Source organism: Pithys albifrons, chromosome 4 (genome assembly GCF_047495875.1).
Source record: "Pithys albifrons albifrons isolate INPA30051 chromosome 4, PitAlb_v1, whole genome shotgun sequence".
Lineage (NCBI taxonomy): Eukaryota > Metazoa > Chordata > Aves > Passeriformes > Thamnophilidae > Pithys > Pithys albifrons.
Genome location: NC_092461.1, coordinates 4,851,298 through 4,864,832, shown reverse-complemented (window position 1 = coordinate 4,864,832; position 13,535 = coordinate 4,851,298). Strand labels below are relative to the sequence as shown.

Genomic DNA, 13,535 nt, shown 5'->3' with positions numbered 1-13,535 from the left:
ATTATAATTATTAACATTATTATTATTTTATTATTATTAAGCAACTTATTAAAATGCACATTGCTAATACTGATGCAGGGGAGGAACTTTGAATGCTGTGTGTGTTCTAAAACATGTATTTCTCTTACAAAAATAATAATGAACTTTTTTTCTTGGTCTTTTGTAACCTGCCCACTCCAGTGCCTACAGAAAGCATAGTTAATAAAAATGGCATATTTAATGTCTGAGGGAAGCCTCATTTAAAGCTTCAATTCTCAACATTTGCTTAAACTTCCTATTTGTAAATGTTTTTGAGCGTGAGGGGCAATAAAAAGAGGAGATTATTTCAACACAGTAAATATTAGTACCACCAAGGAGGGAAAGGCAGAAAATTGTTTTAGAAATTTAGATTCCTATCTGCTTCATCAAGCTGGCAGCTCAGGTTTGCTGAGCAAAAATGGGAATCTGTCTTCATTATACTTTTGTTTTCATTATATTTTTGTTTTCCCCTCTCCCTGTTCCTCATTAACTGGTGTGGTGACTTTCTGATGGTTTAAGAACTGTTGACAGATTAATTGATTATACCTCAAGTCAACTGGGTGGAACGTGGGGCTATGGGAATCAGTTTCCTGGAATCCAGAGGATTCGGCAACTTGCACATAGTTCGCTGAGATGAAAGTACAAGAAAACAACATTGTATTTTCTGAAACAAAATATGCCTGTTTCCTTTACTGAAATAAAACGTCGGAGGTGACTGCCAGGTAAAATGAAGTTCAAAGCTGAGACTTGGACATGAGAAGGAAGAAGGTACCATAACATAAAGGTTATCTCGGGCAGAGGTTCAACAGGAATTGATTGTACACAGCAAAGCATTTAACTATGCATTAATCAGTAGGAGAGTGTTGGAACACTGTTACATGCATACATTAAATATGTGGGAGTACCTCTCCACTGCCAGTGGAAATGATGCAACAGTGATGTCCCCTCCCTGTCCTTGTGTCCTTTCCTCTACAGTTAGCCATGTCCCATGACTTGTTCTTTCCCAGTGATGGGATCCCCCTTCCTCCTTTGGTGCTGCCACCCAATTTCATAGAATCATAGAATGGTTTGGGTTGGAAGGGACCTTAAGGATCATCTAGCTACAACCTCACTGCCATGGGCAGGTACACCTTCCACTAGATCAGGTTGCTCAGAGCCCCATCTAGCCTGGCCTTGAACACTTCCAGGGATGGAAAGCTTCTCTTGGAAACCTGTTTCAGTGCCTCACCATCCTCACAGTACAGAATTTCTTCCTAATATTTAATATAAACTCATCCTCTTTCAGTTCAAAGCCATTCTCCCCCTGTCCCTTGTAGAAAATCCCTCTCCAGCCTTCTTGTAGGCCTGTTTTAGGTATTGCAAAGTGCTATAAGGTCCCCCAGAGCCTTCTCTTCTCCAGGCAGAACAACCCAACTTTGTCAGCCTGTCTTCATATGCAAAGTGCTCCAGCCCTTTGATCATCCTTGTCTCTGGACTTGCTCCTACAGATCCATAACTTTCTTATGTCCCCAGAGCGGGATGCAGTACTCCAGATGGGGTCTCACAAGAGCAGAGCAGAGGGACAGAATCGTCTCCTTCAACCTGCTGGCCACACTGCTTTTGATGCAGCCCAGGATACGGTTGGCTTTTGGGGCCGTAAGCATACATTGATTGGTCGTGCTGAACTTCTTGTCAACCAACACCCACAAGGCTTGCTCCTCAAGGCTGCTCTCAATTAATTCTCTGCCCAGCTTGTATTTGTCCTTGGGATTGCACCAACCCAGCTGCTGGATGTTGCACTTCATGGAATCACAGAACATTCTGAGTTGGAAGGGACCCATAAGGGCCATCAAGTCCAACTCTTAAATGGCCTGTATGGGGATTGAACCCATACCCTTGATGTTACTAGCACCATTCTCTAACCAACTGACTTGGCCCTATAGAACTTTATGAGGCTCACACAGGTCCACCTCTCAAGCCTGTCCAGGTCCCTCTGGATGGCATCCCTTCCCTCCAGCATGTTGACTGCACCACACAGTTCAGTGTTGCCAGCAGGCTTGCTGAGGGCGCATTGATCCCACTGTCCATGTCACTGACAAAGATGACAATGCTTTTGGTTGCTTGTGAAGCACTTCTAGTCTAGTTACAGCCATTTATAACAGAGCTTGCACAAGCAAGGAGTCTGATGTTTAAATAATTTCTGAATTAGTTTTGCACAGATCAAACACTTAAGTCTAAATTCTTTTACCATGACCTTGTGTCTGTAAGTTGTTTGTACTTTTGGTAATGCTCCCCAACATTTCATGCACACAAAGACAGAAAGGCTGTAGATAAAACTTGCCAGTGTTTAAGCCAGACTGCAACATGATGTGGAGTTGCAGGACAAGCAGTGCAAGCCAGTCACTTAACACTTCATTTTGTCATAAAGACAGGAGAGAGGTGCTGTGTGTGCTCTTGCTATGAACCAGGGAACTGAAGGAAAGGCAACAGGCTGGAACAGAGACCCAGGAACCACAACGATATTTTTGAGCCCTGCTAAGGGACCTCTGAGAACATCCTCACACACCTGCTTCCCTGCTTGTTTTACAAAACAGCAAAAGCAGACACACTGCTAATTTTCTGTTGAAAGAACACTTTTTGGTTGTGGTCCTTAAAGGTGTTGATGCTTTGCTCAAATGTCAGCCAACATACCTGAAACTGGCTTTTCCCAAACACCATCACAAGTGCCAGCATGCATGTTGAAGCTGATAGGGATTGTGTAAACTTCATTTTTCTTCATTTGAATGAGTTTGAGCCAAATGAGTGTTGTTTCTCTGTGATACTTACTTGCACCTGTATCACCCCACTGATCTTTGTGTTGCATATGGACACCTGTGAACCTATGGAGGTGCTGTGTTAAAATGCACTCTCCATTTTGCACAATCTCAGCTGTGTGTAAATACTACCAGTTTCATCCTCCTTTTGTTGCGAGTGAGAGGCAGATATTTACTTTACACAGCTAGAACACTGAAGGCAGTATCCAGGCATGGATAAATACACACCTGTCTTGTTACTTCTCAGGCACAGGGATTTTAGATGAAGACATCTGCTGCAGTACAGAATGCAGGCTGACAAGGGGCTCCTCTCATGTGCTCAAGGCAGGAGTAGAAACCATGTTTGAAAGGGACAATTGATAGAAGAGGTGCCTACTTAGGGACCAAAGGGAGTGCATCTTGCTTCAGGATGCTGCTTTGCCTGAGGAACATGCTTTTAAAGTCAATCCTCCAGCTGTGTAAACCTACAAGGAGGCTTTCAATTTAGGCTTTCAATTTCAGCTTTTTTGTTGTTGTTGTTGTTGTTGTTGCAGAAGCTCACATTGCCTTTACATTTATGTATTTTGGAGAGAAAATTGTCTACAGCACTAGACTGTATCCATCTGATCTTTTATCTGAAACAGGTAACAGAGATATCTCATCCCAGACACTTATAGGTGAAAAGGAGCAAAGTGAAGGACCTCAAGAACCGTTAGAGTGGTTTTATTTGTTCTAGTTTATTTGTTCTAGTGCTACAGATGCTACCACATCTTTTCCCTGGGCTTAAACAGCTGTCATGTTTATTAGAAATAAATCCACAACCTAAAAGTAGCATCTTAAAGCAACTGGCAGCATTTTCTTTACTGGTACATGAAATTCTGCTTACAAAGCTGCGTTCAATTGCGTAGCATAATGATTTAAGCATAAAGCTAAAATGACAAGTTTTATACCAGTGATACAAACAGCACACAATCCCCACAGCTTGTCTGAATATTTTAATAAAATGTAATGTTGTAATAACTTTTGCTTGAGTTGTGGTTAACTAACTCTTCTAAAATCAACATATAATACAACGATTTACAGCTTTGAAATTTTCCTTGATTTTCACATTTGCTGTGAATTGTTCCAGCTTTTTAAGTAATTTTAATTATCATTATTCTGCTCTTATACAGACTTATAATTTTAAAGGAAAAAAAGCAAGTCTTGATTTTTATTCTACACATCAAATGCCTCAATGTGATTTGGTGTACAGATGACAAATCTCAGCTCTGTACTAGTGTTATATATTCCTAAACTCTAAAACTTTCCATCAGTCTTTCTGACTAGTAACTCTCCTCCCACTACTTTTAATTTTTTTTTTCAAGGTTAGTATGTGGGCTAATTATCAAACTGATGTTGTTCATCTGAATCTGTTCTAATTAGCAATTAAAAACACCTGGTAGAAGAATTGCCATAAGAGTTTAACAAAAGCCAAGTGAGATCCACAGCAAGTGCACTAAAAGACAAGGTAAGCTTACTGCAGATTAATTAATTTAGTCTTTTTGTGAATTCCAACTTCATGTGGCTTGAATTTTTAAAATGCTAAACAATGCACTGCTGAAACATGATGCTATAAACTAAATTCCTGTGAGGCTCAATTTCCCATCTTGGGCTGAACACCTTGTTTTCATAAAAATAAAAAAAGAAATAAAATATACTACATCAAAAATAATGATTTTAAAACTCAGGTATTTGTACACTGTGTTTTACAAGTAAAATTTGTTTATCAGTTCAATGATGGCTTCAACACACAGAACCTTATAATTCTAACTAGTCAGCTGCTCACATTAGTTTAAATGGTGCTTTGTTTTTAATGATGGTTTCACATCGATTGAAAGAGTACAATAGCTTGCTGTTACTCAAAACATAGCAAAAATACACATAAAACAGATTAAGAAAGAAACCAATGAAAACCTGAGTGTCTAAAATGTTAAAAATATTTGATAACTGAATGATAACGATACTAAGAAGAAATATTTTAACCATGGCCAATCCTCTGTTGTCTTCCAGTGGTGCTGTGCCTCCACATTGCCTTCTCCCAGTCATGTTTGGGGCTCAGCTCCTTGTGCCATTTTAGAGATTGCATGGGGCTGGTTTGAAGCTGCATACAAAATATACTTCACTCAGCCCAGCTCCAAAAAGGTGCATTTGGAAAAAAGACCTGTTGTGATGTTCTTCTTCCTGACCTCTCCTCAAATCCCAAACAACTGGGCTCAGCACCCATGTGGTCAGCACAATAACGTATTTCCCATCTGCATGTATTTGTCATTTAGGCAACATCTAGTCAGTATTCAGCACTCTCAAACCTCAGGGTCTGTCCTTCATGCTCAGCATAACTGTTGCCCAGCGGGATCCCATAGCGATGGCTCTCCACACTCTCAGCTGGTTTGGACTTTGTGGGGATGGAGTCCTGCTGGTACAGCAATGCTGATTTTATCATCCCAAAGTCTTCCTGAATCTTCATCCCTGAATAGATGGCTCCAGAGACGTTTTCTGCCACGTGGGTGTAGCTCTGGAGGTTTTTCACATCGCAGAGGTTGTCGCTGTATTTCAGTGGAGGTGGCTTGTACGCCTGGTAGGACACCTTGGTGGTGGTGGTGATGACCGTCTGCAGCGGTGGGGCTATGGGAGCAGGGCTGCAGGGATAGTCCCCACTGTAGTAAGTGTGGTTAGCACTTGTTTGCATCTGTCCATAGTCACCCCAGTCTCCACTGCCAGCTTTCCCCCAGGCTTGTTTCAGTCCGTAATGTCTGCCAGGGTTATCAAAGCTCTTATCATGGGTAGTCACAGCGTTGTGGTGAGACCCATTCAAACTGAGGGGGTCTGCATCAATGGCAGGACTGGTCAGATCTTTGTAAAATGCCGGGTAAGGGCTGGAGCTTATGAAGGCAGGAATTCCAAACTCATAGCTGCATGGCCTGGGCATGTAGATCCTTGGATTTGGGCACTTGGGGTATGGCGATAGCGGTTCCTCTTGGAAGCTGGCAGAGTCATAAGGTGCTTTGTAGAGGTCTGTGTTCTGCAGTGAAGGGTAAGACTGGGCTGGAATTGAAAAACTGGTGTCTGTGATGATACCGACCCTTTCTGGGCCATCCAGGCAGGGAAAATTTTGTAGGTTATTGGTGTAACCACCACTGTCATGGTACCTTCCTGCCTGACAAGGAGAAGTAGATATTTGAGATTCAGGAATCACTACTGCCCACACACATATGTCTCAATACTTGGGCTATTGCTTGTTTTGGCCCCAAACTAACAGATGTAGTGTGGTGTAAGGTTTTCTTTTCCCCTGGGAATCCCACATACACCCTTATGACACATTTTTAATTGACAAAAAAAATCTTCCTGGGTCTCCAGTACATGCTTATGACACCTTAATTGACAAGAAAAAGAAAAATCTTCATTTGTGTCACCTTTTTAATTGACTAATGACTTTGACTTACCTCTGAGCTTAGAGGTCTCTTTTTCTGGGAATGGTGATAAGAGGACATTTGCTTCTTTATTGCACTTCGTCTTGCCTCTGCCTCCAATTTACTCTCTGGCCTGGGGTGGTCATGGACTCCTTTAGCCTAAATTAGGATTAACAAAGAATTAGATGTGAACAGGAAGGAGATAAGAGAAAGTGCAGTAAGTAGTATGAGAGAGAGCCACAGCATGGTCTGTGGTTTGGTATAGGAGAAGAGGGAGAAGAAACAAACAAAGGAGGGATTCAATGTAAAAATAAAGAAATAGAATAAATCATGATTTGGAGGTAGATAGAAGGAAAAAATGAGGGAGAAGTCAGTGGGGACTGCAGAGCTGTTGAAGAAGCAAAAGTATTACCTATGTTTGTGACATTCAGGAGTGATTAATTAGAACCAAGGGGGAAAATACATATGTTTAGGTTGGTTGATATTCTGCAGTGCACTATCTCAGTTCTGCTTTATAAATATATATATATATATAAATAAATAAATAAATAAATAAATAAATATATATAAAAATATATATATATATATATATATATATATATATATATATATATCATAAATAGGCTTTAAAGAGGTTTCATGCCACAAGATGACTAATATTCTCTTAAAACAATACACTTTCTTGGGTAGGACTGAAAATCATATCCTGGAAAACCATCCAAAGACTGAAACAACTGTGGATATGTAGATCTATGTAATAAAAGCTATACTGGTATCTGATATTGTGCACGTCCTTACCCATTGCACTTATGTGAACATACCTACATATAGTGCCTAATACAAAGTAGGAAGCTTAAAATTGCTTTAAAAACACTGTCCTTTTAAGTATTTTGATGTTAAAAGTCTTCGGCTTTTGCATGTCTGCAAGAGAACATCTGAATAAGAATAATACAGGTGGGAATTTGGGATTATGGCCTGTTTTCTTCCCTTTAGTGACTGGAGAACAGAATTCACTGCTGTGTGGATCAAGGGGAAAAATCTTCCAGCAGAGAATGTAATCTCTTAGAACAGAAACTTTTTGTTAAACTTTGTTCTTTTGTTGCTAAAAAAACACCAACAAACCAACATGCAGTTTCAAATTTTAGCTTTCTAATTTTTTTTCCTGGCAAGATTTTAAATCCTTCAAGATTCAGAGGCTAGTTTCACATGAAATAGAATTTTCATGTTTCAACTCATGCAATTTAAGTAAGACCTTTTTTTCCCTATTTCTTTTAATAGGAAATAAATGTTAGACCTTTAGAGAGATTCAATACTCAGATGTTCCAGGGTGCAAGACAACCTTTTGTTCATATTTGTGTTCTATAAGCAGACATCAATAGTGATGTTATAGTTAAAACTGAATATTGTCAACTGGTAAGTATTGTTGTTTTGTCTGTTTGTTTTAAAGACAGCCAAGTGTTATTGTTTTATTTGTTTTTGCACTAAAGAGAAATTCAGTCGTGGACCAAAACTCCACTGTGCTCACCATTCTCAGTGTTGCACACACAAAAAAAAAAAAGTGAGGGAGTAAGAAGAAATCCCTTTCTCTTCAGATATTATTTTATATACAGATATAATTTATATCTATGCACAGAAATAAATATGCCTGCTTTTTACCTGGAAAAATATTGCTTTGCCTTCAAGCCTCCAGAAGTTTGTGACAGGATAGCCACTGTGTCCTCGGCAAGGAATCAACTCAAGGGCTGAGTTACAGTTTGGGCAGGCTTTCTCTGTGAATAGAAATAAAGAAACTACTAAAGAGACTGGTTAAAGGCAAGGATGTTTCCTCAGGGTAAACAGAGCTCAAGAGTAGTATGGTCAGACTTCACTGAAATTCAGATTAAAGTACATTGTTCAAGGAAATGCAACATAGATCACGAGCTAGAGCTATATGCTCAATGTAACTGCTAATGCAAAAGATTTTAGATCCATCCCCTCTTAAGTATTTACTAATAGACATTGATGAAATTTATAAATAAATCAGTCTTTGCAATTATGGCTTAGTCTGCATGCAAGTAAGAGTGACTCCAGTGCAGAATCCAAGCCCAGATGAAAGCAGTGGGGTCCCTTGGGCATCCCCAGCTCTCTTTTGGGGGTGTCTCACTTTGTTGCTTCTGCCGAGCCTTGTCACAGATGGCGGGGCGGAGCTGCAGCCTGGCTCCGCCGGGCAGAGCGCAGCTCCCGGCACACACCACCACTCCCAGGCAGGACTTCTTGAGGATTTGGCAGTTGTGGTTGTTGGTGTTGCGCATGGCCCAGCCGCTGAGGTGCCTCTGGGCGTTCTTCTCCTCGCTGGAGTAGATGAGCCGTACGTAGCCATCGGGCCATTCCTGGAAAGCATCGAAGTGCTTGGGCTCCTGCAGCAGGATGAGTAGGGTGGGAGGGCAAGGCAGCAAGGAGAAGAGCAAGAGAGTGTTATCAGTATATCACAACCTGATATTTTTGTGCTGTTACAAAACATGTAACAGGGAAAAAAGGCTTTTTCTATGATCATCCAAGCAGCAGAGAAAGAAATATTGAAAGAATAACTTATTCAGACATGCTGTATAAAAGGGGAAAGGCAGCCTGAGCTTCCACGCATCAATAGTGCCAGGATCTTTTCCCTCTTTTGCATCATGATCCGTAGTAATATGGTTTGTTGAGACAAATGACTCTTTACAGGGGGGTTACCTGGCTGTAAGACATCATCCTTGTTACCAAAACTTACTAACTGGTCTGCCACCAGTGTGCCCAGATAGCATACAAGCCACCCTGATCATAACTGCTATTAAGTTCTCCTTGAAGGAACATGCACCTGCAGACAGAAAACTAGAAGTTTTAGCTATGAAATGGTTTATTAAATTGCATCTGACTTGAGTAAGGCTTTTGCCAAGAAATAGAAATTTTAAAAATTGCCATTGCAAATATGCTTCCAGTATACACATAGTGGCTCAAAGAAAGAACATTTCAATTTGGGATTTCATCAGCTTTCTGGTCTTCTTTACTAAAATATAATTACCAGAACAGCAAAAGAACAACTAAGGTTTTAAACTGTAAATATTTGAAGTGCAGGTAAAGAGTTCCTGCTATACTTACTCAACACATGTATGTACCACATGTGAGCAACCCCAGTGAATGCAAATAAACTACCAGCATTTACAGCATTAAGACATTCTATAATAACATGGGCTTTGTAAAATTAAATAAACTCTAAGACAAAAAAAGTTGCAAATGAAAAAACACATTTGAAGCTCACAACTAGAGAAAAGCAGAGTGCTCATTGGCATTAAAGTGTCATATCAAAACCCCAAGAAAATACTCAGGTAACTTGTATTATAGTAGTAGAAAACAGCCAATTCAAGCTTCTATTCAACATTTCTTGAACAAGGAAAAGGGAGAAAGAAACTGGCCAAACTGAGCCACTAATTGTTTTAGGACTTCATACAGGGCTGTGTATCAAATCCACAGTTTTATTATAAGTCATTTCCTAAGTACCACCAAAAAATAATGAAAAAAAAAAGTGTGAAAAGGTGCAGGTGAAATGAAGCAGACTTAAAACGAAGCTTAGCTCAGAGAGAAGGTTGCTCCTCTGTACACATTAGAGCTGGATAGGTGGTCTCCCCTGATATCCTCCCGCCCATCCCGTTACCTGCGGCAATTTGGGGTCGTTGATGTCCCAGGTGAGCTTCATGGCGAGGAACAGTAATGGGCGACGACTCCCGCTTTTTTATGCCGTCGGGACGTCACCGAACTGGGGGGATGTTCTCAGCCGGCCCCACCAAGGCAGCTGGGCGGGCAGGGGCGGGTGTTCGCCACCCTTACCTGGAGGTGTGTGATGGGGAATAGCCGTGGGGATTTTGCACGAATCCACCTCTCAACACCGGGGGCAGTGACCTGGGCTAATTTGAGTAGGGTCTGGAAGTCTAACCCGCCAGGGGGGAGCACTGGGATGGGAAAGATGATAAGGAGATGGAGGACCGCGCTCGAAACGCCCCCGATGTTTGATTTCGAGCGCGGCTCGGCACTGCCCGCAGCTTGGAAAGCCCCCGGAGGGAGGCAAAGACGCCGAATAACCTCCTCTTTAGATGTAGATGTAAGCGAATTCTACATTATTTGGCAGGTTGCACCTTCGCACTGTGCTCTATAACACCTGGTTTAAAACACAAAGACAGTGTTGGTGCCATCAGCACATTTTAAAGTATTAAACAGGTATAGGGTCTTTGCTACCTTTTTCTTTTTGAAAGAAATAGCCGTTGGGTTGTGGTATTTGTGTTTGTTTTCTTGTGGGTTTTTTTTCGGTTTTATTTTTAAAAATTTATTTTGTACATTTGTTTTGGTTTTGAGGGGGTTATTTGGAACGTGGAAGGAATTTGATTTTCGGTGTGAGAAACAGAAAGAAAAAAACTTATAACCCCATAGAGGTCAAGCCGTTGAACGCCAGGCTTTACTATCACCCTTTAAACGATGCCACCTGTTCGGAATGGCTTTCTCGTTCACTTCCATCTCCTCTAGTCCCAAATTTACTGAACTTTACCCTTAACCGTGCACAATAAATCCCAGCCAGTAGCAGCAGACGCCGCTGTGGCATCCCTCGGCAGAAAACAGCCCCCTTAAAGCTCCAAGCTCTTGTTTTGCACCACTCGGCTCAGGCTGAGGGTCCGTCAGTGCTTTAAAGTCGGTCCTCGTGGCGCGGGGAGGGCGTCTCAGGTGCCGCACAGCTGCGGCTTTTTAGCGCGGGTGCGAAAAGTGGCTTTCCTCATCCCCCGCCCAGTGCTGCCATATAGTGAGGAGAGGAGAGCTCGCGGAGCTGTAGGAAAGGCAGGTGTATCCAGCCGCAGCGGGACACGGTCGTGGGGAGGGGGCTAAGCAGCCCCTACACTTCTGCCCCGTGCCATGGCCAAGGTAAGCCCCGCTCTCCGCGCAGCGAAACAGAGAGCGGGCAGGGAGGGATGGACACATCGTGGTACCCTCTGGGGACACCCATCGGGCTCCTCTGAGGCTCCCAGAAACCTTCGGTTTGGAAGCGTGGGGTGGTTTTACACGGGAAGGAAGGAAGGAAAACCAGCCTTCTGGGGGAGGTGGGGTGAGTAAGTTGTCTTCAGCTTCTGGGGAAAAAAAAAAAGTGTTTAGGGTTTTATGGGCTTTCTTCTTGTTTATTTTGGAGGATTTTTAATTCCCCCCGTATTTTTTTTCCTCCTTTTCTTTTTAAAGGAAGAAAAAAGTGAAGAAGGGAATAAAGATGTGAGTGGCAGTATGGCAGACAGAGCAGAAGACTATGTAAGAATCTTTTAAATGTGTCTTTAGTTTTATCTTACAAACAACTATATATGTATATTTAAAAGTGTGTTTCTTAAATGGATATGGCATGACCTAGAGTTTTTAATAATTTAATATAGGAAGTGTAGCAGGTCCCTTAATATCTTTTCCCTAGTAAGTGGAAATAAATTATTGTAAGACTTGTGGGATAGGTGAGAATTGCAACCTCGGTGTACTAAGAGTTCCTTATTCAGTATCTTTCAAGATTACTCAGTTTCAAGGGTTCTGTCTCTTTTGGAGATTAAGACTGATATTTTACCTTCAGATGTAACAGTAAAATGAAAGTAGAGAAACAAACGAAGTTAAACAAATAAACCAAAAGCTTGCAACATTTAAAATAATAAGTGTTTTCTCATAATTAGTGCTGCAACCATCTAAATACCCATTTATTTTACTCACTAGTTATTTCCCTGCCCTCCTTCTGCAGCTGGAATCACTGCTCACTGACGCCTTTAAGGGGAAAGGATTTGAGAAAATAAGCAAACTGCTTCAAGAGGGAGACGTAGAGCCTCCCCAAAAATACAGTGAGTCTCTTTTCAACCAACTTGACAAAGCTCTGAGAAAGGTGAGTATCAAAAATAATCTCAACTATCCTAACACCTGACTCTGAGGGTATCAGGCTAATGATGCACAGCACTTTCTGTTTCTGTAGGAGATGGACAAGAATGAATTCCAGAATGTTTCACTGCTGCTGAAATGTATTCAGCTGTACTCCAAAACTGATTTTCAGGAAGGGAAGAGTTTATTTATTGAGCAAGGACTGGTGGCAAAGATAAGTATAATACTGTATTCAGGTTATTAATGTGACTAAAGGTTGTTTGCATCAGAAAAATAACTCCAAGGAAGTGAAGACTAAAGAATGGTTTGTTGGCCACTCAGAAACAGATGTTTTTTAAATATATTGTATAAACTGAATGGGTAAAAAATGTTTACTGTCTTTCATTGCTTCTGGTGTAAGAGCCAATGTTATGGTTTCATTTATTGGCTGATTTAGTGGGTGATGATCTGGGAGGTTTTGTTAAAGCTGACAGTGAAAGGAGAGGGAGAGCTTTGAGTCAACTTGTGAAATTATATAGAATTCCTAAATTAATTTTAAACGATCTGCAAAATACAGTTTTAGTAATAGAACTGCTAAGCAGTTTGTGCTTTTAAAATTTCAAAACCTGTTATGCTCTGTGTGAAGTCCCTTTTTAGATACGTAGCAAGCCAGGTGCATTTAATCTGCAATTGCACTTTATCTTCTGGCACAGTAGCACAATGTTGATTTCAGCTGGTAATACTTGTAGTAGCAGAAATGCTCTTGTGCTGAAGATGAGTAATCCCTGGATCTGGCATAGCTAGCAGGGAACAGTTACCATGCTCTCTGTTAGCAGAGTTGTATCAGGCAGACCTTAGTGCAAAAGTTTTAATCTTGCCTTGTAATTATTCTTTCCAGGGGTAAAGTTGCTCAAAATTCCTGTGTGGAGACAGTAATAAAATTTGGCCCATCTGAGCTCTGTACCTCCAGTGAAACACAGATTTCTATTTCACCACGTGTGCATGATGCTATGCAATATGTTTAAAACCAGGAAATATTAAAATATTTACCTTGAAAAAGCCTGAAAAAATTTTAAAACATTATTTTGCTGTGAACTGACATTCTCTAGAAATTTCTATGGGAGTTGCTATGCCACTAGCAGCATGCATTGTACCTAAGCACCAAGAGTGGCTGCCTTGGACAAGAAATGGGGATGAGAGGAGAGCTGGGGAGGGAAGGAGGGAACAGGATTTTTCTTGTCTTTTTAGCTAAAGTTGAGTTACTTAATGCCATGTAGCTTTTGACACAGTGCATGGCTCTGAAATTTGAAGAGGTAAAGGCTCTGTCTGTAAGGTTTCCTGCAGATATATCTAGTTTAGGGATTATTAACTCTTCTATACAGTTTTTAACATATTCTCTTAAATTTTACCTGGTATCTTGGTTTGAAAG

The 13,535-nt window shown here is 41.0% G+C and overlaps 1 protein-coding gene across 1 annotated transcript; it reads right to left on the bottom strand.

The window, feature by feature from the left end:
* Positions 1-5,112: 5,112 nt before the first annotated feature.
* GCM2 (glial cells missing transcription factor 2) lies at positions 5,113-9,944 on the bottom strand. Its single transcript, XM_071552973.1, has 5 exons — positions 9,903-9,944; positions 8,379-8,631; positions 7,892-8,004; positions 6,269-6,394; positions 5,113-5,982 (listed from the first exon to the last, which is right to left on the bottom strand). The coding sequence occupies exons 1-5, from the start codon at positions 9,942-9,944 to the stop codon at positions 5,113-5,115; spliced, it is 1,404 nt and encodes a 467-aa protein (XP_071409074.1).
* Between the last annotated feature and the right edge of the window lie 3,591 nt (positions 9,945-13,535).

Bases quoted from the DNA above. Each gene is read 5' to 3' on its own strand.
- GCM2 (XM_071552973.1), bottom strand. From the start codon at position 9,944: ATGAAGCTCACCTGGGACATCAACGACCCCAAATTGCCGCAG. The intron at 8,005-8,378 runs GTGAGACACCCC...TTCTATTCACAG, and splicing joins GGCTCGGCAGAAGCAACAAA to AGAAAGCCTGCCCAAACTGT. The intron at 6,395-7,891 runs GTAAAAAGCAGG...ATCCTAATTTAG, and splicing joins GCAAAGCAATATTTTTCCAG to GCTAAAGGAGTCCATGACCA.